Source organism: Schistocerca serialis, chromosome 1 (assembly GCF_023864345.2).
Source record: "Schistocerca serialis cubense isolate TAMUIC-IGC-003099 chromosome 1, iqSchSeri2.2, whole genome shotgun sequence".
In the NCBI taxonomy this organism is placed as follows: domain Eukaryota; kingdom Metazoa; phylum Arthropoda; class Insecta; order Orthoptera; family Acrididae; genus Schistocerca; species Schistocerca serialis.
The window spans coordinates 557,814,637-557,836,941 of NC_064638.1; the positions used below are offsets into that span (position 1 = coordinate 557,814,637).

Consider the following 22,305-nt stretch of genomic DNA (forward strand, 5'->3'; position numbering starts at 1 on the left):
TGATCCAGCTTATGCGCCAAATTCCAGCACTCGTCGAAGCAGCAGCGGCGGCTCTCCAGGCCAACACCGTCAAAATCCAGGGACATAATGGATAATGCCCAGATCCATGGTTTGACCATATACACGTTCAATGTGAACGGACTGTGTCCCCAGCAGGGCGAATTTAGCCAATTCGTACATGACAAGGATATTGACATCTCTCTGGTGCAGGAAACATTCATCAAACGAGGTGAACGTGCGAGCAGCAAGCAATTGCCGCTACCGAGACGACAGAGCACTGTCACGACAGGCACTGCCACCTTCGTCAAGAGATCGCTGCGTCATCATCGAGTCTACCTGCCGGAGCTCGACATGTTGAAGGCCACGGGTGTGGCCGTCAGCACCACCGCCGGGAAGATTTCTTCGTGTCGGTATATCGGCAGCCCCGATAGACTGATACACGAGGATTTGAATTCTCTGCTGTCACTCGAGGGTCGACTTTTCATTGCGGAGGATTTCAGTGAGAAAAACCCTGAATGGAACTCCCACCTCACCAACTCCAATGGGCGCCGGCTCTCCCGCGTTGTTAATCTAAACGGCGCAGTCTGCCTGGGGCCGTTTGACCCCGCACACTTCACCGTCCGAGTCCGACCGGAAGTGATCGACTTCGTACTACTGAAGGGTATCGGACAGTTCACGTACGCCGAAACGCGGAACGTCCCATCATCCGACCATGTCCCAGCGATCTAAGAGATGGACGTGATCGGCGCCTCCTTTCCAGATCAGCGTTCACGTTACAGAAACTTGAACTGCGATCGTTTCCGAGCGGAAATCCTTGGGTCTCTGGAAGGCGCGGCTAACCCCTAAGTCGTCGGGGGCGACGCAGCCCTATCTTTCCGCAACCTTGTGATACTAGAAGCAGCAAACTCTACCATCTCGAGACGACCGCGGCGACCACGAGACTTTTCGCGGCAGTTACCGTCACACAACCTGGCAGATATCACCGAGAAGAATAGATTGTTCCCTGAATGACAATTCTTTCACCAATGCGACACCAAACGCCGCGTCAACCGCATGCGACGGGAGATAAAGATAGCAGTCGAAGAAAATAGGAACACAGAGGAACAAACTTATTGTCCACCCTCAACCGAGACGACGGCAGCGCCTGGAGAATCGAGAGGAACCTCCTGCGGCGCCGACTGCTCGTACCACCGCTACAAGTCGGCAACGAATACTTCAGTGAGCCAGATGCAAAAGCCAGCGTGTTCGGGAATGCACTCATCGCTAATTTCACGCCAGTGGCCGACGTTGTGGACGAGCGCACAGTCGTCGGGTTGACGACCAACTACCGATCTTCCTAGCAGCTAGGAATGAAGAAGACATATCGAGCCGATTTCAGAGGAAGAAGTTGTGGTGAACTTCGTTACCTGAACACCAGGAAAGAAGGAAACAGCGACGGAATAAACAACCAACTGCTGAAGAATCTCCCACAAAGAGTACACCAGCATTTAGTTCATAATAACTCTGAAGGAGGTCTATTTCAGTTCCTGTCGCCCTGCCTCGTCCAGGCAGAGATTTTCCATCAGATAACAACTTTCCTTTCATTTCAGTCCGTAGCTTCCTCAATGTAGCACTCATCCTCTTTTGCGCATGTCTAAAACACTCCAGTTTTGTTACCAACGTATCACCATAAACATTGAATTCATTAATTTTATTGAAAGCTTTAGAGTCCCCATCGCCTACGTACTTCGTATATCTAACTTTACAAACAGGCACCAACCTATGAAATATTTTTAGAGCTCCATCACACTCCATACCTCCACTGTAACCATCGTAATTCTTAGAACACAGATGTTCAATATGTCCTTCAGTGTTACCATGGCAGGTGTTGCAGTACTTAGATAAGCACTCAACATCAACAACTTTCCCATTCTCCAGAGTAGTAGCACTTACACCACCATTCAACGAACGATGTCATCGACGTTGCCATGTCTCATAAGTGCAACAGCAATTTCCCTGGTTCCACTGATATTTACAGTTTCTTCTACTGCACGTTTCATAAATGGTTTAGACACAACCGTCAAGGCACCTAAAAGTATTTTTATGTACTTGCTGAACCTACTGAGGGGGGAGGGAGGTCCATGGGGAGGAGGGAGGTCCATCAAACCACAAGCCCTTTTTCCTTTTCCTATTGCACGCATTGCATACACTAACTTCAAATTCGAAACATATGAATTATGCACAATGTTCGAAGTCATTTTCGAGGTAGATTTATTGCAGGATCTACACAGAACAACTAGTTTTGACACTAAACCCTTCCTGCTACTTTGTTGTTCAGTTATTTTCAGCCAGCCTACACCATCACATTATTTACATACAACAAATCCACTACAAACAACGTCATTGTTAACACAAAAAATTTTAATCACCAGAAGGCATGCCATGTGGGAGTTTCTTCCCAGAAGAACAGATACATAGATTACTTTCAACAGTGAGGCTTGCTTTGTTGTGAACTGGTTACCACGGAATTTCCTTTTATTTAATTTCTTGATGCGTAGCATTGTTCGTATTTATTGCACCCTAAAGGATATGCACTTCCACAAATATATGTAGCACTTGGGTAACATACATTCAATAGCATGTGAAAAAACTGCTTCAGCGAAACAAAAGTAATACTAGCAAAGATAATCATTTACAGACATTAGAAACCTGCACTCTTTATCAACATGTACAATGTATCATATGTATAATCGCTGGAAACAAAGTTTACAGTTCTTTTCGAAATAATACTGGTTTCTGTAACAGAAATAAAGAAGTGTGGCGGCATACATAATGCAACTTTAAGAGTTTGTACATGTAGGTAGTTTTTCGAAAACCTATAATGTATATATCAGTGTAATCAGGAAAGACTCTAGAATTTAATAAAGTCATAAGAAATTTCGATTGTTCCATTTATAAGTACCCTGCATCCTTAAGCCTGTCAGAGAGCTTGTAGGGCCAGTCTTTTTTGAACGAACAGCGACAGGTGTAAAGCACCTTAACATGTCGTAGGAACGAATTGTACCAGCTGTTCACCAACTGTACGGAATGAGGATTTTTTCCTTCTTCTCAACTAGACAGTGCACTTTCGCATTGTCATGTGACATGCAACAATTCCTGGATAAAGCATTTGCAGAGAGGTGGATAGGCCGACAAGGAAATGTGAATTTCCACCAATATCTCCCAATTTAACGCCATTGGACTTTAAACTTCCTGGCAGATTAAAGCTTTGTGCCGGACCGAGACTCGAACTAGAGACGTTTGCCTTTCGCGAGAAAATGCTCTACAGGAGAGCTTCTGCGAAGTTTGGAAAGTAGTAGACGAGGTACTGGCGGAATTAAAGCTGTGAGGACGGCTCGTGAGTCAGTCTTGGGTAGCTCAGATTTTAGAGCACTTGCCCGCGAAAGGGCAAAGGCCTAGAGTTCGAGTCACGGTCTGGCACACAGTTTTAATCTGCCAGGAAGTCTCATATAAGTGCACACTTCGCTGCAGAGTGAAAATTAAGTTCTGGAAGCCATTACACTTCTTTCTGTGGGGGAAACTATGAAGGACAAGGCCTAGGCTACAAAGCCACGTCTGCTGGACAATATGAGAGAGACGATTGTGAGTGCTTGCGAATCCAACACCAGTTGCAACCGTAACACACGTATGTCGATCCGTCCATAGTTATTAAAGTCTAAACAGTGTAAACCCCTTTGTGGGACGCCCTCTATTCATTTGTACATAAGTAAATGGAATTGCTTAAGAATATTTTTGATTAACTTTTTTTCTTCTCTTGGTACGAAGGAAAACGATAAGAGATTTCTTTTCCTCGATGCAAAATGCGTGAAACTTCTTGTGGAGTTACTTTATCACGATAATGATGGTGAATCTGTGAGATGGTTCTCTGAGCTTGAAGATGGGAAGAGTGAAGAAAGTGAATTTGATAGTTGTTTTGATATTACCCTCCAATTCTGGTGTTTGAACTGTCACTGTGAATAGTGGCTCCTTTTTTTCGCATTCGATAATAGGAGAAACCACTAAAAGCTGCAGTAACATTTTGTTTTCTGACATCTCTCAGTGACCTTTCCCTGTTGTACAGAAACTAAGGGTTGACTTAATTAAAATAAATGCAGCATTTCAAAACAAAGGTGGGTTATTTTTTGTTACTAGAAAATGCTACAATAATAATAATTAATAGTCATGGGTGACTGGAATTCGAGTGTAGGAAAAGGGAGAGGAGGAAACGTAGTAGGTGAATATGGATTGGGGCTAAGAAATGAAAGAGGAAGCCGCCTGGTAGAATTTTGCACAGAGCACAACATACTCATTGCTAACACTTGGTTTAAGAACCATGAAAGAATGTTGTATACATGGAAGAACCCTGGAGATACTAAAAGGTATCAGGTAGATTATATAATGGTAAGACAGAGATTTAGGAACCAGGTTTTAAATTGTAAGACATTTCCAGGGGCAGATGTGGACTCTGACCACAATCTATTGGTTATGAACTGTAGATTAAAATTAAAGAAACTGCAAAAAGGTGGGAATTTAAGGAGATGAGCCTGGATAAACTGACTAAACCAGAGGTTGTACAGAGTTTCAGGGAGAGCATAAGGGAACAATTGTCACAAATGGGGGAAAGAAATACAGTAGAAGAAGAATGGGTAGCTTTGAGGGATGAAGTAGTGAAGGCAGCAGAGGATCAAGTAGGTAAAAAGAAGAGGGCTAGTAGAAATCCTTGGGTAACAGAAGAAATATTGAATTTAATTGATGAAAGGAGAAAATATAAAAATGCAATAAATGAAGCAGGCAAAAAGGAATATAAACGTCTCAAAAATGAGATCGACAGGAAGTGCAAAATGGCTAAGCAGGGATGGCTAGAGGACAAATGTAAGGATGTAGAGGCTTATCTCACTAGGGGTAAGATAGATACTGCCTACAGAAAAATTAAAGAGACCTTTGGAGATAAGAGAACCACTTGTATGAATATCAAGAGCTCAGATGGAAACCCAGTTCTAAACAAAGAAGGGAACGCAGAAAGGTGGAAGGAGTATATAGAGGATCTATACAAGGGCGATGTACTTGAGGACAATATTATGGAAATGGAAGAGGGTGTAGATGAAGATGAAATGGGAGATACGATACTGCGTGAAGAGTTTGACAGAGCTCTGAAAGACATGAGTCGAAACAAGGCCCCGGGAGTAGACAACATTCCATTGGAACTACTGACGGCCTTGGGAGAGCCAGTCCTGACAAAACTCTACCATCTGGTGAGCAAGATGTATGAAACAGGTGAAATACCCTCAGACTTCAAGAAGAATATAATAATTCCAATCCCAAAGAAAGCAGGTGTTGACAGATGTGAAAATTACCGAACAATCAGTTTAATGAGCCACAGCTGCAAAATACTAACACGAATTCTTTACAGACGAATGGAAAAACTAGTAGAAGCCGACCTCGGGGAAGATCAGTTTGGATTCCGTAGAAACACTGGAACACGTGAGGCAATACTGACCTTACGACTTATCTTAGAAGAAAGATTAAGGAAAGGCAAACCTACATTTCTAGCATTTGTAGACATAGAGAAAGCTTTTGACAATGTTGACTGGAATACTCTCTTTCAAATTCTAAAGGTGGCAGGGGCAAAATACAGGGAGCGGCAGGCTATTTACAATTTGTACGGAAACCAGATGGCAGTTATAAGAGTCGAGGGACATGAAAGGGAAGCTGTGGTTGGGAAGGGAGTAAGACAGGGTTGTAGTCTCTCCCCGATGTTATTCAATCTGTATATTGAGCAAGCAGTAAAGGAAACAAAAGAAAAATTCGGAGTAGGTATTAAAATCCATGGAGAAGAAATAAAAACTTTGAGGTTCGCCGATGACATTGTAATTCTGTCAGAGACAGCAAAGGACTTGGAAGAGCAGTTGAACGGAATGGATGGTGTCTTGAATGGAGGATATAAGATGAACATCAACAAAAGCAAAACGAGGATAATGGAATGTAGTCGAATTAAGTCGAGTGATGCTGAGGGAATTAGATTAGGAAATGAGACACTTAAAGTAGTAAAGGAGTTTTGCTATTTGGGGGGCAAAATAACTGATGATGGTCGAAGTAGAGAGGATATAAAATGTAGACTGGCAATGGCAAGGAAAGCGTTTCTGAAGAAGAGAAATTTGTTAACATCGAGTATAGATTTAAGTATCAGGAAGTCATTTCTGAAATTATTTCTATGGAGTGTAGCCATGTATGGAAGTGAAACATGGACGATAAATAGTTTGGACAAGAAGAGAATAGAATGCTGATGATTAGATGGGTAGACCACATAACTAATGAGGAAGTATTGAATAGGATTGGGGAGAAGAGAAGTTTGTGGCACAACTTGACCAGAAGAAGGGATCGGTTGGTAGGACATGTTCTGAGGCATCAAGGGATCACCAATTTAGTATTGGAGGGCAGCGTGGAGGGTAAAAATCGTAGAGGGAGACCAAGAGATGAATACACTAAGCAGATTCAGAAGGATGTAGGTTGCAGTAGGTACTGGGAGATGAAGAGGCTTGCACAGGATAGAGTAGCATGGAGAGCTGCATCAAACCAGTCTCAGGACAGAAGACCACAACAACAACAACAACAACAATAATAATAATAATAATAATAATAATAATAATAAATATAATATAATATAATATAATATAATATAATATAATATAATATAATATAATATAATATAATATAATATAATATAATATAATATGTAGAATACAAAGACACAAATACAGACATCAGACCATTCTTGCATAGACCGCCAAATAACCCACAAGTCGAAACAACAATAAAAACTATCAACACAATCATACACAACAAAATAAATGAAAATACAACTATGGAAGAGTTACAACTACTGGTTTATATAGGAGCACTCACTACACTAAATATACACACTAGGCAGAGATCAGAACAAACCAATACACAGAAGAAACCCACAAAACCAGCATGGCAACACAGGCTACAGATCAGAATAGAAAAACTGAGAAAAGACATCGGACAGCTAACACAATTTATAAGAAATGAAATATCAGACAAAAAACGAAAAAGGTTAGGTAAAATATCACAACAAGAAGCAATAGAGCAATTAGATGAAAAGAAGCAGAAATTACAAGCATTGGCCAAACGACTTAGAAGATACAAAAAAAGTGAAAATAGAAGGAAACAAAACCAAACATTCAACACAAACCAAAAGAGATTTTACCAAACAATAGATAACACACACATTAAAACAGACAGTCCACCAAACATAACAGACATGAAACACTTCTGGAGCAACATATGGTCAAACCCGGTACAACATAACAGGCATGGACAGTGGATACAAGCAGAAACAGACACATACAAGATGATACCACAAATGCCTGAAGTGATAATTTTGCAACATGAAGTCACCCGAGCAATTAATTCTACACGCAATTGGAAATCCCCTGGAAATGATAAAATAGCAAATTACTGGCTAAAGAAGTTCACCTCAACACATTCACATCTAACTAAATTATTTAACAGTTACATTGCAGACCCATACACATTCCCTGATACACTTGCACATGGAATAACCTATCTGAAACCTAAAGATCAAGCAGACACAGCAAACCCAGCTAAATATCGCCCCATAACATGCCTACCAACAATCTACAAAATATTAACTTCAGTCATTACACAGAAATTAATGACACATACAACACAGAACAAAATTATAAATGAAGAACAAAAAGGCTGCTGCAAAGGAGCACGAGGATGTAAAGAGCAACTGATAATAGATGCAGAGGTGACATATCAAGCTAAAACTAAACAAAGGTCGCTACACTACGCATACATTGATTACCAAAAAGCCTTTGATAGTGTACCCCACTCATGGTTACTACAGATATTGGAAATATACAAAGTAGATCCTAAATTGATACAGTTTCTAAACATAGTAATGAAAAACTGGAAAACCACACTTAATATTCAAACAAATTCAGATAACATCACATCACAGCCAATACAGATTAAGCGTGGAATATACCAAGGAGACTCATTAAGTCCTTTCTGGTTCTGTCTTGCTCTGAACCCACTATCCAACATGCTAAATAATACAAATTATGGATATAATATTACTGGAACATACCCACACAAAATCACACATTTGCTATATATGGATGATCTAAAACTACTGGCAGCAACCAATCAACAACTCAACCAATTACTAAAGATAACAGAAGTATTCAGCAATGATATAAATATGGCTTTTGGAACAGACAAATGTAAGAAAAATTGCATAGTCAAGGGAAAACACACTAAACAAGAAGATTACATATTGAATAACCACAGTGACTCCATAGAAGCGATGGAAAAAACAAATGCCTATAAATATCTAGGATACAGACAAAAAATAGGAATAGATAATACAAATATTAAAGAAGAACTAAAAGAAAAATATAGACAAAGGCTAACAAAAATACTGAAAACAGAATTGACAGCAAGAAACAAGACAAAAGCTATAAATACTTATGCTATACCAATATTGACCTACTCATTTGGAGTAGTGAAATGGAGTAACACAGACCTAGAAGCACTCAATACACTTACACGTTCACAATGCCACAAATATAGAATACATCACATACATTCAGCAACAGAAAGATTCACATTAAGCAGAAAGGAAGGAAGAAGGGGATTCATCGACATAAAAAACCTACATTATGGACAGGTAGACAATTTAAGAAAATTCTTTCTAGAACGAGCAGAAACTAGCAAAATACACAAAGCAATCACTCATATAAATACATCGGCTACACCACTGCAATTTCATAACCACCTTTACAACCCTTTAGATCATGTAACATCAGCAGATACAAAGAAAGTAAATTGGAAAAAGAAAACACTACATGGCAAGCACCCGTATCATCTAACACAGCCACACATCGATCAAGACGCATCCAACACATGGCTAGGAAAAGGCAATATATACAGTGAGACGGAAGGATTCATGATTGCAATACAGGATCAAACAATAAACACCAGATATTACAGCAAGCATATTATTAAAGATCCCAATACCACAACAGATAAATGCAGACTTTGCAAACAACAAATAGAAACAGTAGATCACATAACAAGCGGATGTACAATACTAGCAAATACAGAATACCCCAGAAGACATGACAATGTAGCAAAAATAATACATCAACAACTTGCCATACAACATGAACTAATAAAACAACATGTTCCCACATACAAGTATGCACCACAAAATGTACTGGAGAATGATGAATACAAATTATACTGGAACAGAACCATTATAACAGATAAAACAACACCACATAACAAACCTGACATCATACTCACCAATAAAAAGAAGAAATTAACACAACTAATCGAAATATCCATACCCAATACTACAAATATACAAAAGAAAACAGGAGAAAAAATTGAAAAATACATCCAACTGGCTGAGGAAGTCAAGGACATGTGGCATCAGAATAAAGTTAACATCATACCAATCATACTATCAACTACAGGAGTCATACCACACAATATCCACCATTACATCAATACAATACAGCTACATCCAAACTTATATATACAATTATAGAAATCCGTAATTATTGATACATGTTCAATTACGCGAAAGTTCCTAAATGCAATGTAACATATACCGTACAGTTAAAAGGAAGTCACGTTTGATCAAGGTCCGCGTCACTTTCCATTTTTAACCAGACGTAACGTCTGAGAAAAAAAAACTATAAAATAATAATAATAATCGAAGGTTGCAAACCGACATTTGACGTCTGATTGGTTCTTTATCAGTCAGTCAAATGGGAGAAAATTCTTATAACCGAAACGATGTACTCAACTAAAAAGCCAACGTTTGTACTGTTCTTGCTGCAGGCTCTTGAGCACTGAAGCAAGTTTGAACAATATATATAAATCTGCTACTAGTTTTCATGCTTGATGGAAACGTAGTCGGAAAGTTTACACATGAAACCTCAGAAAAATACCAAACTTGTTTTGAAAGAAGAAAAATCTTCAGAAAGTCTTATTACCAATATAAAAATAGGCCATGTTACCCAGACAACATATGGAACACATGTAAGGAAAGGAAGTGAAGTGAAGAAATACTACTAAACGTCACTATGTTTTTAGCATAACAAAATCTTTCATTCCGCTGCCATATAGAACACTTGTGGGGCAATGATATATAAAAAAAATTCGAAGCAATTTTGTATCATATTTGACGGCACGCAGCACTTTGAACAATTCAGTGAAATCATCCGTTAAATTCACATAGAAAACAAAATAGTGGAATAAAGCAGAATTTCTAGGTAATTTTTGGCAAACTGGGAAGAAAGTCGTTAACATGGTGGAAGATATTTTACAGGTAATTGAGCAGGATATTTTCTGCCTCGTGGTCTTTCGGTTTTTGACAACAACCTGTCGTGTACGACGAAATAGTTGTATCGAGTTACAAAAGGACAATAGTCCACTAAAAAAAAGAGTTAGAAACATGGTGAACAGTGTGTGGAAGACGAGAACACAAAGATGTGATTATATGGCAATGATAAAAGTGGTAGTGCGACCTCCATGCCAGATGTGAGGAAACGTAGATCAGAAAATCGTAAGTAATTACTTTTTTACAAAAGAAATCCGGAAGTGAACTGTTTAATAATCTAAAACTAACAGAACTGTATCGTTATAGTTCCCACTGATGATGCCTTAGAACAGGAGAAGGCGAAACGCACATGGGATAAGGTAAGTGGCAGCAGGAAAAGGCAGTTGTATTTACAAAACAAGTATTTATATGCTTGCTGCGGAGAATGGCCACACAAACAAACTTGTTAAAAAAAATCTCGTTTAGGTAGGTAGGTTGATTTTAGGGGGGGAGGGGCGGCAAACAACGAGGTCATTGGCCCTGTCGGATTAGGGAAGGATGGGCAAGGAAGTCGACCAGTCCCTTCCAAAGGAACCATCCCGGCCTGAAACGATTTAGGGAAATAACGGAAACCTAAATCAAAATGGCCGGACGCGGATTTGAGCCATCATCGTCTTAGAATGCGAGTCCAGTGTGCTACCCATTGCTCGGTCTCATTTAGACCCTGTTGAAATTTATGCCACATTATTTGTATCGTAGGGACACATGCTACATTTTCAGAATATCGTAAAAATAACGCTGAGTACTAATGAGAGCACGTAAATAATTTTTACTTCTATTTTGTCAACTTGCTTACAGGACAGAATTTTGATAAATTTTCCTTAAGAGCAAGGTTTTGGGGGCACCGAGAGCGAGACAGAAAATCATATCCCCCAAAATTGCCTCCTTCGAAAGAAGACGGAAATTGAGAAAGGTGAGAGGTACTATTCATTTTGCCATACAAAACAAAAATGGCATTTTTCTGAGTACACGGCATGACAACTTAATTGTTTCTGCAGCATCTAATACAACTAGCGTTAACCCAGTAACTAATGTTACAAGATATTCTCAGCGGCCAAAGAAAGACATCAAAGATACGGAACTCTCCATCCTAACAATACAAGGGTATGGGTATAACAGATCGAACGAATCAAGTAAGTAAATAAATAGGAATGTGAATCAATGACACACACGCGCAGTATAAATATCTATAACATGAAACAGTACACGGCATGACAACTTAATTGTTTCTGCAGCATCTAATACAACTAGCGTTAACCCAGTAACTAATGTTACAAGATATTCTCAGCGGCCAAAGAAAGACATCAAAGATACGGAACTCTCCATCCTAACAATACAAGGGTATGGGTATAACAGATCGAACGAATCAAGTAAGTAAATAAATAGGAATGTGAATCAATGACACACACGCGCAGTATAAATATCTATAACATGAAACAGGGGAGAGTTAAGTGAGAATGTGCACCCAACATATTTATTGCTGTAAATTTTTTTTATTCAAAAACAAATTAAAATCTTCTTGATTTGTACGTTATCGAATGGTCTGACTATAAGATTTATGAAACTTAAAATCTAGCGACAAATTATTAACAGTTTTAAAAGGTTACATTTGCGCAGTCTTAGCCACCTTGTCAGTTAAGGCTGCACAGCATGACTCTTAAGACTGTGTAATTATGGGCCTAACGTTGATCACAGATACCAGGTACTGAGCCTGCACAAGCAGAGCACGCCTCGCCCATGGTTTTGACACACTACTGCACCCAACAATCTTCAAAGCTGTCATGTTAACCGGCGCAAAAGGTTTCTTATTGTTCCTCTTATTTTGTTTCTTTCTTAACGTCGCAGTTGGCGCATCGCCTTGGTTTGATAGATTTCGAGCTGTTCTTGTCTTCAATTTCAAACTTTCTTTTCACAGATTTTCCCTTGAGCTCTTTATTTCTTCCGTTTTCCTTTCTTCTTTTTCTCAGAGTCTTTGTTTGTTTTCTTCTAGCAGCATAATTTTTAGTAAAGAACTTGATACAGTTTCAGACTTTTGTGCATTGATTTGCCCTTTTTCAACTCTGCGCTTCGGCAAGGTGTGAATATTAAGAAGCTAAGCGGTTATTTTCTTCTGTGCGCTGTATGAACACCTGAATAAACAGATTTCGATTTCTGGTTTTGGATCACTCTGAATTTTTCATTGCTATTAATTTCAAATTTGCCTTACATCTCTTTAAGTTTAATCTTCATCTTAGCAGCAGCTTTAGCGCCAGTTAATGTGGACCACAGACACTAATCAAGTCAATCAAATCATCATTAATAAGGATAGTTCTGGTTCTTCTTCTCCAAAGTAATTTGGCATGCTTTCAGTTCTAGCGCGTACCTCATTTAGCCTTTCTTCGGTGAAAATTAACTTTCAGTTTTTCTGGTGTATGGAGCCAGAGGTGTCCGCCGCCAATCCTCTCCGTTTTTGCCAACGGGCATGAACGCCCGTGGGCCGGAGCGGATGACTGGCTGGTAGCGTCAGTTAGCTGACGAGGTTAGCCAACTTTAAAATACAGCGATGTGCACTGCTACCTGACTGCTCAATCTTACCAGATGTTCCCCTAGTACTCGGTTCTTTTCATTTGATTGTTGGGTGTAACGTTCACAATACCTGGATATTCTGCTGCAAAAATGGAAATACAATCTCTCGTGTAAATAGAAATTGTGCCGCTGTAATTGAGAAGATACATGATGCCAGCGTAGAGCCTGAATGAACCCTGCGCTCTAGTATTGTAGCAATTGAGCTCAGTTTGGTTAGGACGAAGCACGTGCTCGTGAAAATTCAGGAACTCAGAAAAGAAGACAATGCGTTGGAATAAACTGTAAGACATCAGCACAAATCCAGAACAATAAATGTGATGTGAGACAGTATGGTGAATGTTTCGGTGCATCTGTTGCTCTCAGTAGTGCTTAGCGTAACATATACGGTACCAGCACGGTTTCCTTTTTAGAAATAGAAAGGTAATTTTTTTTCTTTTTTCATTTAAATGTTGCTTCTTCAATGTAACAAACAACGTAAAAGTAACAAATATTACAAAATTAACGAAAAATTATTTCGGATGCTAATATATTTATATCAGTACATATTCAGGTAAAAATGTAGTGGAAAAACGCTTCTTTGAATCTGGGAAACGCTAAATGTGACATCTCCACTCACAGCCTCAGTTGTGTTTTTTTTTTTTAAAGTCACAGTACCTCTGCTATTAAAGGATCGGGTTTCTTTATTTTACAATCTCAAATCTCTGCTTACCACAAACGTAAATCTTAATAGCGAAACAAAATTGCAAAAACAGTTAAGTGGCTGACAAGCTGTATGTTAACAATGCCCCGTCCCCCATAAAAAAATATATATATATGTCAAACTACGATCATTGGCATCGCCGTCTCAAGTTCTATATTAGAAAATTGTTTCGTTTAAACGCAATTTTAGTCGTAAAAACAACATTAAATTATATTGTATTGTTGCCTGTGAGACTCCCAAGAGGTAAAGTCTGTTCTCGGGAAGGATTTTCTTCATTCATGTAAACTGGCAACTTTCCTTGCAGATGTTTGAGAATTGTGTGTTTTGTGTATTTGTAGACTCCAGGTGAGTGTAATGGTTGTGTGTGTAGTGTGGTGTTACGTTTTGTGTTGCATGATGATGAGTGAAGGGAGAACGGTAATTCGAGGTGCTGGCACATAGTGTATCCCTCTCGAAGAGCACCAAAGGGACAACTGAGGAGAGGGGGAATTTCTTCTGCGACATTATTGCAAACACTAGTGATCATGAACTGTACACTACTACCTCCCCATCCAATGGAAAAATACCATCAATGTTATTGATGCTCTTGCTTCAGGAAACACAGAGGAGAGGGGAATTTCATCAGTGACATTATTGCAAACACTAGTGATCATGAACTGTACACTACTACCTCCCCTCACCTCCCCAGGCAAGTACTGGCAGTGAAACTTTCATTCATCACCAAGATTTGAAGTGGCTAATCTCAGAGTTGTGTGCCACCACACAGCAAGTGTTAGCAGTCTTGGCTATGTAGGTGGTATTTTGGTGGTGAAATTTGCGTATGCTTGCGAAAGGGCCAGGCTCAGTTCAAAATCTCTCTAGTTGCCCAACCCACTCCCATGAGTGCCAGCAATGAAACCACTGGGGGTGGAGGTGGGGAGGGGCTGGGCTGGGGATTTCAACTCGCAAGTTCTGTTAACCCCTGGACCTGGCACCTGGAGGAGACTGCACCCTAGTAGGCTCTTTTTCTGGAGCCGTGGCAATCAGAACTCCATCACTGACAGTGTAACAGGTGATGTAGTCTGTAAACATTACTATCCATTTAACTTATCCTAATTTATCTTAGTGAGATACTGCTATGGAGGGGAAACAAAGTAATTGCAGGCTGAATTGATGCTAGATACACTGTGAGTGACGAAAGTACATGCTCCATCATTGGCTTTCCCTGCTGTGGCATGTGAAAAATAAATAGACCTAGCTAATGACAACTACTTTGAGTATCAAAGGCCTTCACAAATCCCAGATGACCTGATGTAGTATCATCATGAAAATACTTCAGTTTGGCTAGCTGTTGTCCCTAGAATGATGAGCAACCATTTTTGTTCCATTCAGTTGTAAGTTCGTTTTATACAGTGGTCTGACTATTAATTTAAATTCTCCTTTGACAGTTTTTTTTCATTCTTGAAGACCTCTGTGAGCTTTAGTAATCTTTGACCTTCCCTTTGTTCAGCTGCATAGTTAGTGCAACAATGGCTGAGAAACCATCAGTCTGTAATAGTCCTCCAATGTATTCTACAAAAGGCTGTTGATAACCTTGTGTACGTGCCCATTTTTGTTTTCCTCAAGCCTGTCTTGCTAGTTGTCCTGATAGATCCTTCAAAATTGTTAGCCAGCAAAAATGAGGACAAGTCACAACAGTGAATCATCTCCCATATAAATTAGGGTTGGAACCTACTAATTGCCCGAACATCTACTATCGATAACCTGTGGAAACAGCAATGGCAGGAAAGCAAAGTGAATAACAGTTTCCTTATTGAGGACCCATCTCAACGAGTTCCAGGCTTCCAACTCCAACGTAGAGTGTGGGTAACCCTAAATCGTCTGCGGACAGGTGTTGGTCGGTGCGGATATTTGCTGAAAAAGTGGGGTTTCTCCCAGGACCCCAATTGTGAGTGCGGAGAGAGTCAAACCATGCAGCATATAGTTGAGTGCGACGTACACGGACTTAAGGGAGGAAATCTGATGGACATACATGTGATAAGTGACCAAGCACTTTTGTGGCTGGAAACCCTGAAAATTTTATTTTAAATCATTGTTAATGTTAATTTAAATTTTTATGTTGATGTTTGTAAGTGTATCACGCTTTGCCTGTAGCTGAATGAGAAATAAAAAATCTACTAGCCACTCTCAATCACTTGTGTCATTCTTCTTGGACTTGAAGAGTATTTTAAGATATCATTATTTCATGTCTCTCAAGCACTACAGCTGCACTGTCCATAACCAATAGCATCAGGATATAGCCATGTCTCAGCAGTCTAGTCATAAAGAGCCAAGACTGTTGAAGATATTAGTGCTTTCTTAAGGATATGGAAAGATCTTTCCTGCTCCTTGATCAAAGAAAATATGTTGTCTCCCTGCAACAGTTCTTGTACTGATAGTATCTTGCAATTGAAATTCTTCGTGATATGCGTGAAATAGGAGAGCACCCCGAAGAGGTTACCCCCATGTCATGAATATTCCAAGAACATCGGAAATCTGTAGTGGCTCTCACTTTTTCTGGATTACGACAGAACCAGTTTTTGTCATGTAGATGTGTAAATTTTTTTTATGTAATGGATGATGAAGTAGCATATTCTCAGACTGAGGCAAAGACCTCTTGTAATGACACTGCTGGATGTCTGATGTACTTCTGACTCCCCATTGCTCTTTTACTTGTTTTTACCTTCACAATTCAGACTATAGAAATAGTGTCTCACAGATATGTTAGACTCATTATTAACTTCTATACATTCAAGAATGTTAGATAAGCTATCCTTTGACAATGTTGACATTTCCTTTTCACATTTAGCTTAGTAAAGTAGCATTGTTGTTACGAGCACTTTACGTAATCTCCACCACTGACAGGTATTGGGTCCTGAGTTAAGAAAAATGGGATCCACGCCAATGTTCCATTTCAGTAACTACACTGAAGAGCCAAAGAAACGGGTGCACCTTCCTAATATCATGTGGGGTCCCGGCAAGCAAGACGACGTGGCATGGACGTGACTAATGTCTGAAGTAGTGCTGGATGGAATTGACACCATGAATTCCACAGGGCTGTCCATGAATCTGAGAGACTATGAGGCAGTGAATATCTCTTCTGGACAGCATTTTGCAAGGCATCCCAGATATGCTTAATAATGTTAATGTTTGGAGTTGAGGTCAACAGAAGTGCTTAAACTCAGAAGTGTGTTCCTGAATCCACTCTGTAGCAATTCAGGACATGGGGGATGTTGCATTGTCCTGCTGGAACTGCCCAAGTCTGTTGGAATGCACAATGAGCATGAATGGATGCAGCTGATCAGACAGGATGCTTACATATGTGTCACCTGTCAGAGTTGTATGCAGACATGTCATCAGTCCCATATCACTCCAACTGCACACACCGCATACCCTACAGAGCCTCCACCAACTTGAATAGTCCCCTGCAGACATGCAGGGTCCATGGTCCATGGATTCACAAGGTTGTCTTCATACCCATACATGTCCATCTGCTTGACACAATTTGAAATGAGACTTGTCTGACCAGACAACATGTTTCCAGTCATCAAAAGTCCAATTTCGGTGTCGAAGGGCCAAGGCAAGGTGTAAAGCTTTGTGTCGTGCAGTCATCAAGGATACATGAGAGGACCTTTGGCTCCAAAAGCCCTTATAATGATGTTTCATTGAATGGTTCACATGTTGACACTTGCTGATGGCCCAGCATTGAAATCTGCATCAATTTGTGGAAGGGTTGCCCTTCTATCAAGTTGAATGATTCTCCTTAGTCATCATTGGTGCCATTCTTGCAGGATATTTTTCAGGCTGCAGCAATGTTGGAGATTTGATGTTTTACCTGATTCCTGATATTCGCGGTACACTTGTGAAATGGTCGTATGGGAAAATTCCCACTTCATAGCTACCTTGGAGATACTGTGTCCCATCATTTGTGCACCGACTATAACACCACGTTCATACTCACTCAAATCTTGATGATCTGCCATTGTAGCAGCAGTAACCAATCTTAACAACTGTAGTAACCAATATTAACAACTGCTCCAGACACTTGTGTCTTATATAGGAATTGCTGACTGCCTGTGTACATATCTCTGTATTTGAATATGCAAGCCCATACCAGTTTCTTTGGCACTTCAGTGTATTATCCATTTGCACTTCCAGTATAACTTTGAATTTTATAATATACATTTAACATGTATGTAGAGGCTATTTCAGCCTAATTATGTACTAATTATCTTGCTGCTTTTTTATTTGGTTCTTCAGGCTGGTTCAAAAGTTTACTGCCAAAGTCTGCACTCACGGTGGAAGAAGAAGCATGGAATGCTTATCCTTATACTAAAACCCGATATACATGTCCCTTTGTTGAAAAGTTTTTTCTGGAAATAGAAACCTACTATTTTCCTGATAATGGCCACCAGGAAAATGTGTTCAAACTATCAGGAAGCGACCTGCGGAACAGGATCGTTGGTGAGTTAGCTCCAGTCTTGTGCCTCGTAAGAGATAATATATATCAGAAAATATTGTATTCTCTCGAATAACTGTATCACTTTGGAAAAGGTTTTCATGCATGAAATGTTTCAGACTTGATTGATGTTGTCAAGGATCAACTATATGGAGCCGACTATGTCCGGGATGAGGACCCAAAAATGTATGTTTCTCAAAAAACTGGCAGGGGTCCTCTCACAGAGACATGGCTCGAAGATTACTGGAATGAGTGTCGGGTAATTTATGAATTTAATCTCCAAGTTTTGTGTGGAATATATTTATGCTAATTTAGTGAAGGAAATCATAGTAAACATTTGTTTGTCTAGGGAAAGCAAATGCCTTTACCAAATGGAAAGTCCCTCATGTGTGCCTATAAACTCTGTAGGGTTGAATTCCGCTACTGGGGTATGCAGACAAAGCTGGAAAAGTTTATACATGATGTTGGTAAGTACGATTGCAGCACCCAGCAGTACTTGGAAATATTTAATGAAATATTTGCCTGTCACTAAAGTGATTTAAGCGTTATGAGAGTGTGTTTAAATACAAACGTAATGTGCCCGCTCATGTACTGTGGTTCCTATTTAGTGAATAACACATGATGTTTTGAACAGAGCAGTGATATTCTTACAGAGATTATTCTTTTTTTTTTTTAAGTTCAAGGACAATTTGAAGAGTAATAGAGCCAATCAAACTTTATGTCATAATGCAGACATGAAGTTTCTTCTTTGAGAGATAAAAAAAGAGACAGAAGTGATAAAAATTAAATGAGTTCATGCAACAGCAGGTCATCTACACAGAAAGTTCAAGGTTAGGTGTTACATTGATCTGTGCCATCAGACCAGTGACATTAATATTACAGAGATAGTAGCATAAATGAAATACGATGTAACTGACAACATGAAAATGGTAGAAAAATAAAAACAGAAAAACTATCAGAATGTCCAAAGTAATACAGACTTTCAGGGGCATATATTAAGCTCATACCCATAAGAACTAAACAAAAAATTATAAACAAAACACATGAATGATGTCTACAATGGAAATGAGAACAGACTTAGCAGGTCGCATCTTACCATGTCTCACATTGTTCACTAAGGAAATTCTGTCTTGGAAGTAACACTTTTTCTTAGTTTCGATCTGAACCTCTTCAGTCAAGATTTGCACTGGAGCTCTGACTAATTTGGCAGTGTGCTGGCATCATCAGCTGAATTCCAGTTTAACATCTGTATGTGAAAGCGTTAAGCTGTGAAGTGTTCGTCACTGTGCTGTGAGTGCTGGACAATTAAATTTCCAGCAAAACTGATTGCATTTCAGCACAACCCTCACTGTGGCACACACAGCAAATAAACCTAATCACAGATCAGATTAATGTAATGTACATGTAACTTGAATGCCCATGAAGATCAAGCATTCTGCTGAAATGCATCATGCTAATTAATTATTAATAGAAAGTGCTTGAAGCAATAGAAATTTTTTCATTAACGAGGCCCTTTGGTATTTACTTGTTAAGCTGCTTCTACTATCAGTACTGTTACATAGATATTTATTGTCTACCTTAAATGTTATACAAATTATATTTATTAACAACAGAGTTGTAGTTAACTTTCAAAACTATTGTACGGAATATATTCTATATTCTATGTTATTAGCTTGCTATGTATGTTACATTCCTAAAGCACTGCGGAAGACCATGTTGCGAGCTCATAGACAGGCATGGGCTTGGCAGGATGAATGGCATGGCCTGACCATGGATGACATCCGGCAAATTGAGCGACAGACTCAGGAAGCCCTCAAGAGGAAAATGGGTGCAGCAGAAAATGAATCTCAAGACTCGGGGGATGAAGGTGATGGACAGTATGCAAATTCGAACGGTGGTGGAAGTGGTGTGTCTACGCCTCAGGATTCATCTGTAGCTAAGACAATCCAAGCAACACTAGGAAGTATCGAAAAACCTGAGCAAGATATGCCTAGCCCTCCAGTTGTCAAGAAATCTGAAGCAATGCCATCCCTGAGTTCCAAAGGTTCAGATGGGGAACCAAGCTCTGACAGTTCACCCACTGACTTAAATTTAAGGTATGTTCATTTATTCTTCCCTTCTTCAGTTATTTTGAGAGAAAACTGAGGGAATACTATTTGATTGCTGCATGTGTGCAAAGGACATGATATGGCTTCTGGTTTATCTTTTTATACTTTTTAAGATAGTTGGAGAAAATTTGCAGCAGCTGGTGTCTAAATTTGATTATCAGCTATTGGTCTGCTGCTGCTCCACCCCCCCCCCCCCCCCAATACACACACTTCTTAATTTGTGATATTAGTCACAAGGAGAGGGTAAAAATGTTGTCCAGACAAAGATTAAGAACCAAATTTCCTGCCTTTTGTGAGCAGTAATTTTAACTATTAGCTATCTGAGCACATTTCCACTCCTGACTCCAAATTTCATTTATGTTGGTTTTACAGTGAATATGAAAGTTTGACCTGGGTGTGGAGGTGTGCTTAAGATGACTGCTCACAAAAATAAGGTGGTGTGGGTTCAAATCCCAGTCTGGGGCAAATTTTCTTTAGTCATGGTATGCTTATGCCATACTGTCTTCATTGATTTCATGCCCATTTACTCCACTTGTTTTACGTCAGTGAAGTAAATGAAATTGAATTGTAACTGTATTATATTATTATGATACTGTGTGAAAAATTGCATACTAATTCTTTACAATCTTTGATTAGCAGATAATGTAAAAAAATAAAATGAGAGTATAAATAAGGTTTACATGCAGAATTTCCTTAAGAAATGCAGCTTATAGGTAAGCTGCTCTAAAAATATAATGCAACTGGATAGATAAAAATCTCAACAAACACATAAAAGTTAAGGAACTGCACAAGCTTTCAGCGCCAGTGGCACTTCTGGTAGTAAAACTGAAGGGGAAGGAAGAACTGTGAGTCCATATGGCAAAGATGTCATCAATGTATCTAAAATAAACCAGGGGATGAAGGCTTATGGATCCCAAGAAAAACCCCTCCAAGCAACCCATGAAAACGTAGGCATAGAAGAAGATATTCTGGTTCTCATGGCCATTGCAGTCCTACAGCCTCGTTATTACAGGCAAATTTATTTATTCAGAATCAGTCACTACAGCAATACACCACCATTTTCACCTCAGCCTTCTCTGGATGTAGTTACTCCACCAGTGTAGTTCAAAAGATATGCAACTAGAACATAATTTCATAGGTTTTGCCAGAATAATGATTAAATAAAATTTTGTGTTGCCATTTAGAGGTATGGTGGGATGGTTGAACCTTAAGAATATCATTACTCAAGTCAGCAATACCAAGCAATGATCTCTCTCAAATGTGTAGTGTACTAAATCTATTTCAGCTTGCAAACTTGGTCTCTGTAGCTTTCACATACACACAGCAATAAGTTTAACAGATTTAGAAAACTAAGGTTACTACTCTCTTTTTAGGTGATTATTCTTAGTTATACGGCATCTCTGATGAGTATTAAAAGTTTAAAATTATAAATATATCTGTCATATTTTTATAGTCTTTATAATTTATAGCAAACAGTTCATATACAAGGAATAAATTTTAGGTGTATCTCTCTTAATATGACAAACCAAAAAACATTAGCACATGTGATGAATGGTGTTACAGGCAAAGGTCGAGACCAATAAAATTTAATTACCAGCAATCAACATTTTGTAACACTCTTTCATGTAGTGAGGACTGGCTTACATTGAGATATCAAATCTGAGAAACATTTCAGGTGTCTCTGATGTATTATCTGCCACGTTTTGGTTACAGTCCACATTCTCTTCGCCAGAGAGGAAAGAGGGATAGTTGAGGAAAGGGTAGTAAAGAGGAGCACGTCACTCAGAATGCAAAGTGAAAGGTATCCACCCTCTGAAAGAAGCTAACAGTTCCAAAATCTAGCTTGGCATGAGCTATAAGATATACCAACTTCATCAGCAACCTCTCTGATAATTATTCGGTGATTTTTCGGAACCATATTCCTTACTTCTTACACATTGTAATTGATGCGCTAAGGTGTCCAGGATGGTCTTTGTCTTAAACATCTTCTCAACCC

The 22,305-nt window shown here is 39.3% G+C and overlaps 1 protein-coding gene across 1 annotated transcript in view; it reads left to right on the plus strand.

Annotated features, from left to right (window-relative positions):
* The window catches only part of LOC126475444 (protein retinal degeneration B), a 600,634-nt gene that overhangs the window by 356,295 nt on the left and 222,034 nt on the right, over positions 1–22,305 (plus strand). The window contains exons 5-8 of the mRNA XM_050103311.1: positions 18,003–18,206; positions 18,321–18,460; positions 18,551–18,668; positions 19,901–20,297. Of these exons, the coding sequence (XP_049959268.1) occupies positions 18,003–18,206; positions 18,321–18,460; positions 18,551–18,668; positions 19,901–20,297 (859 nt within the window). The remainder of the gene's footprint in view (positions 1–18,002; positions 18,207–18,320; positions 18,461–18,550; positions 18,669–19,900; positions 20,298–22,305) is intronic.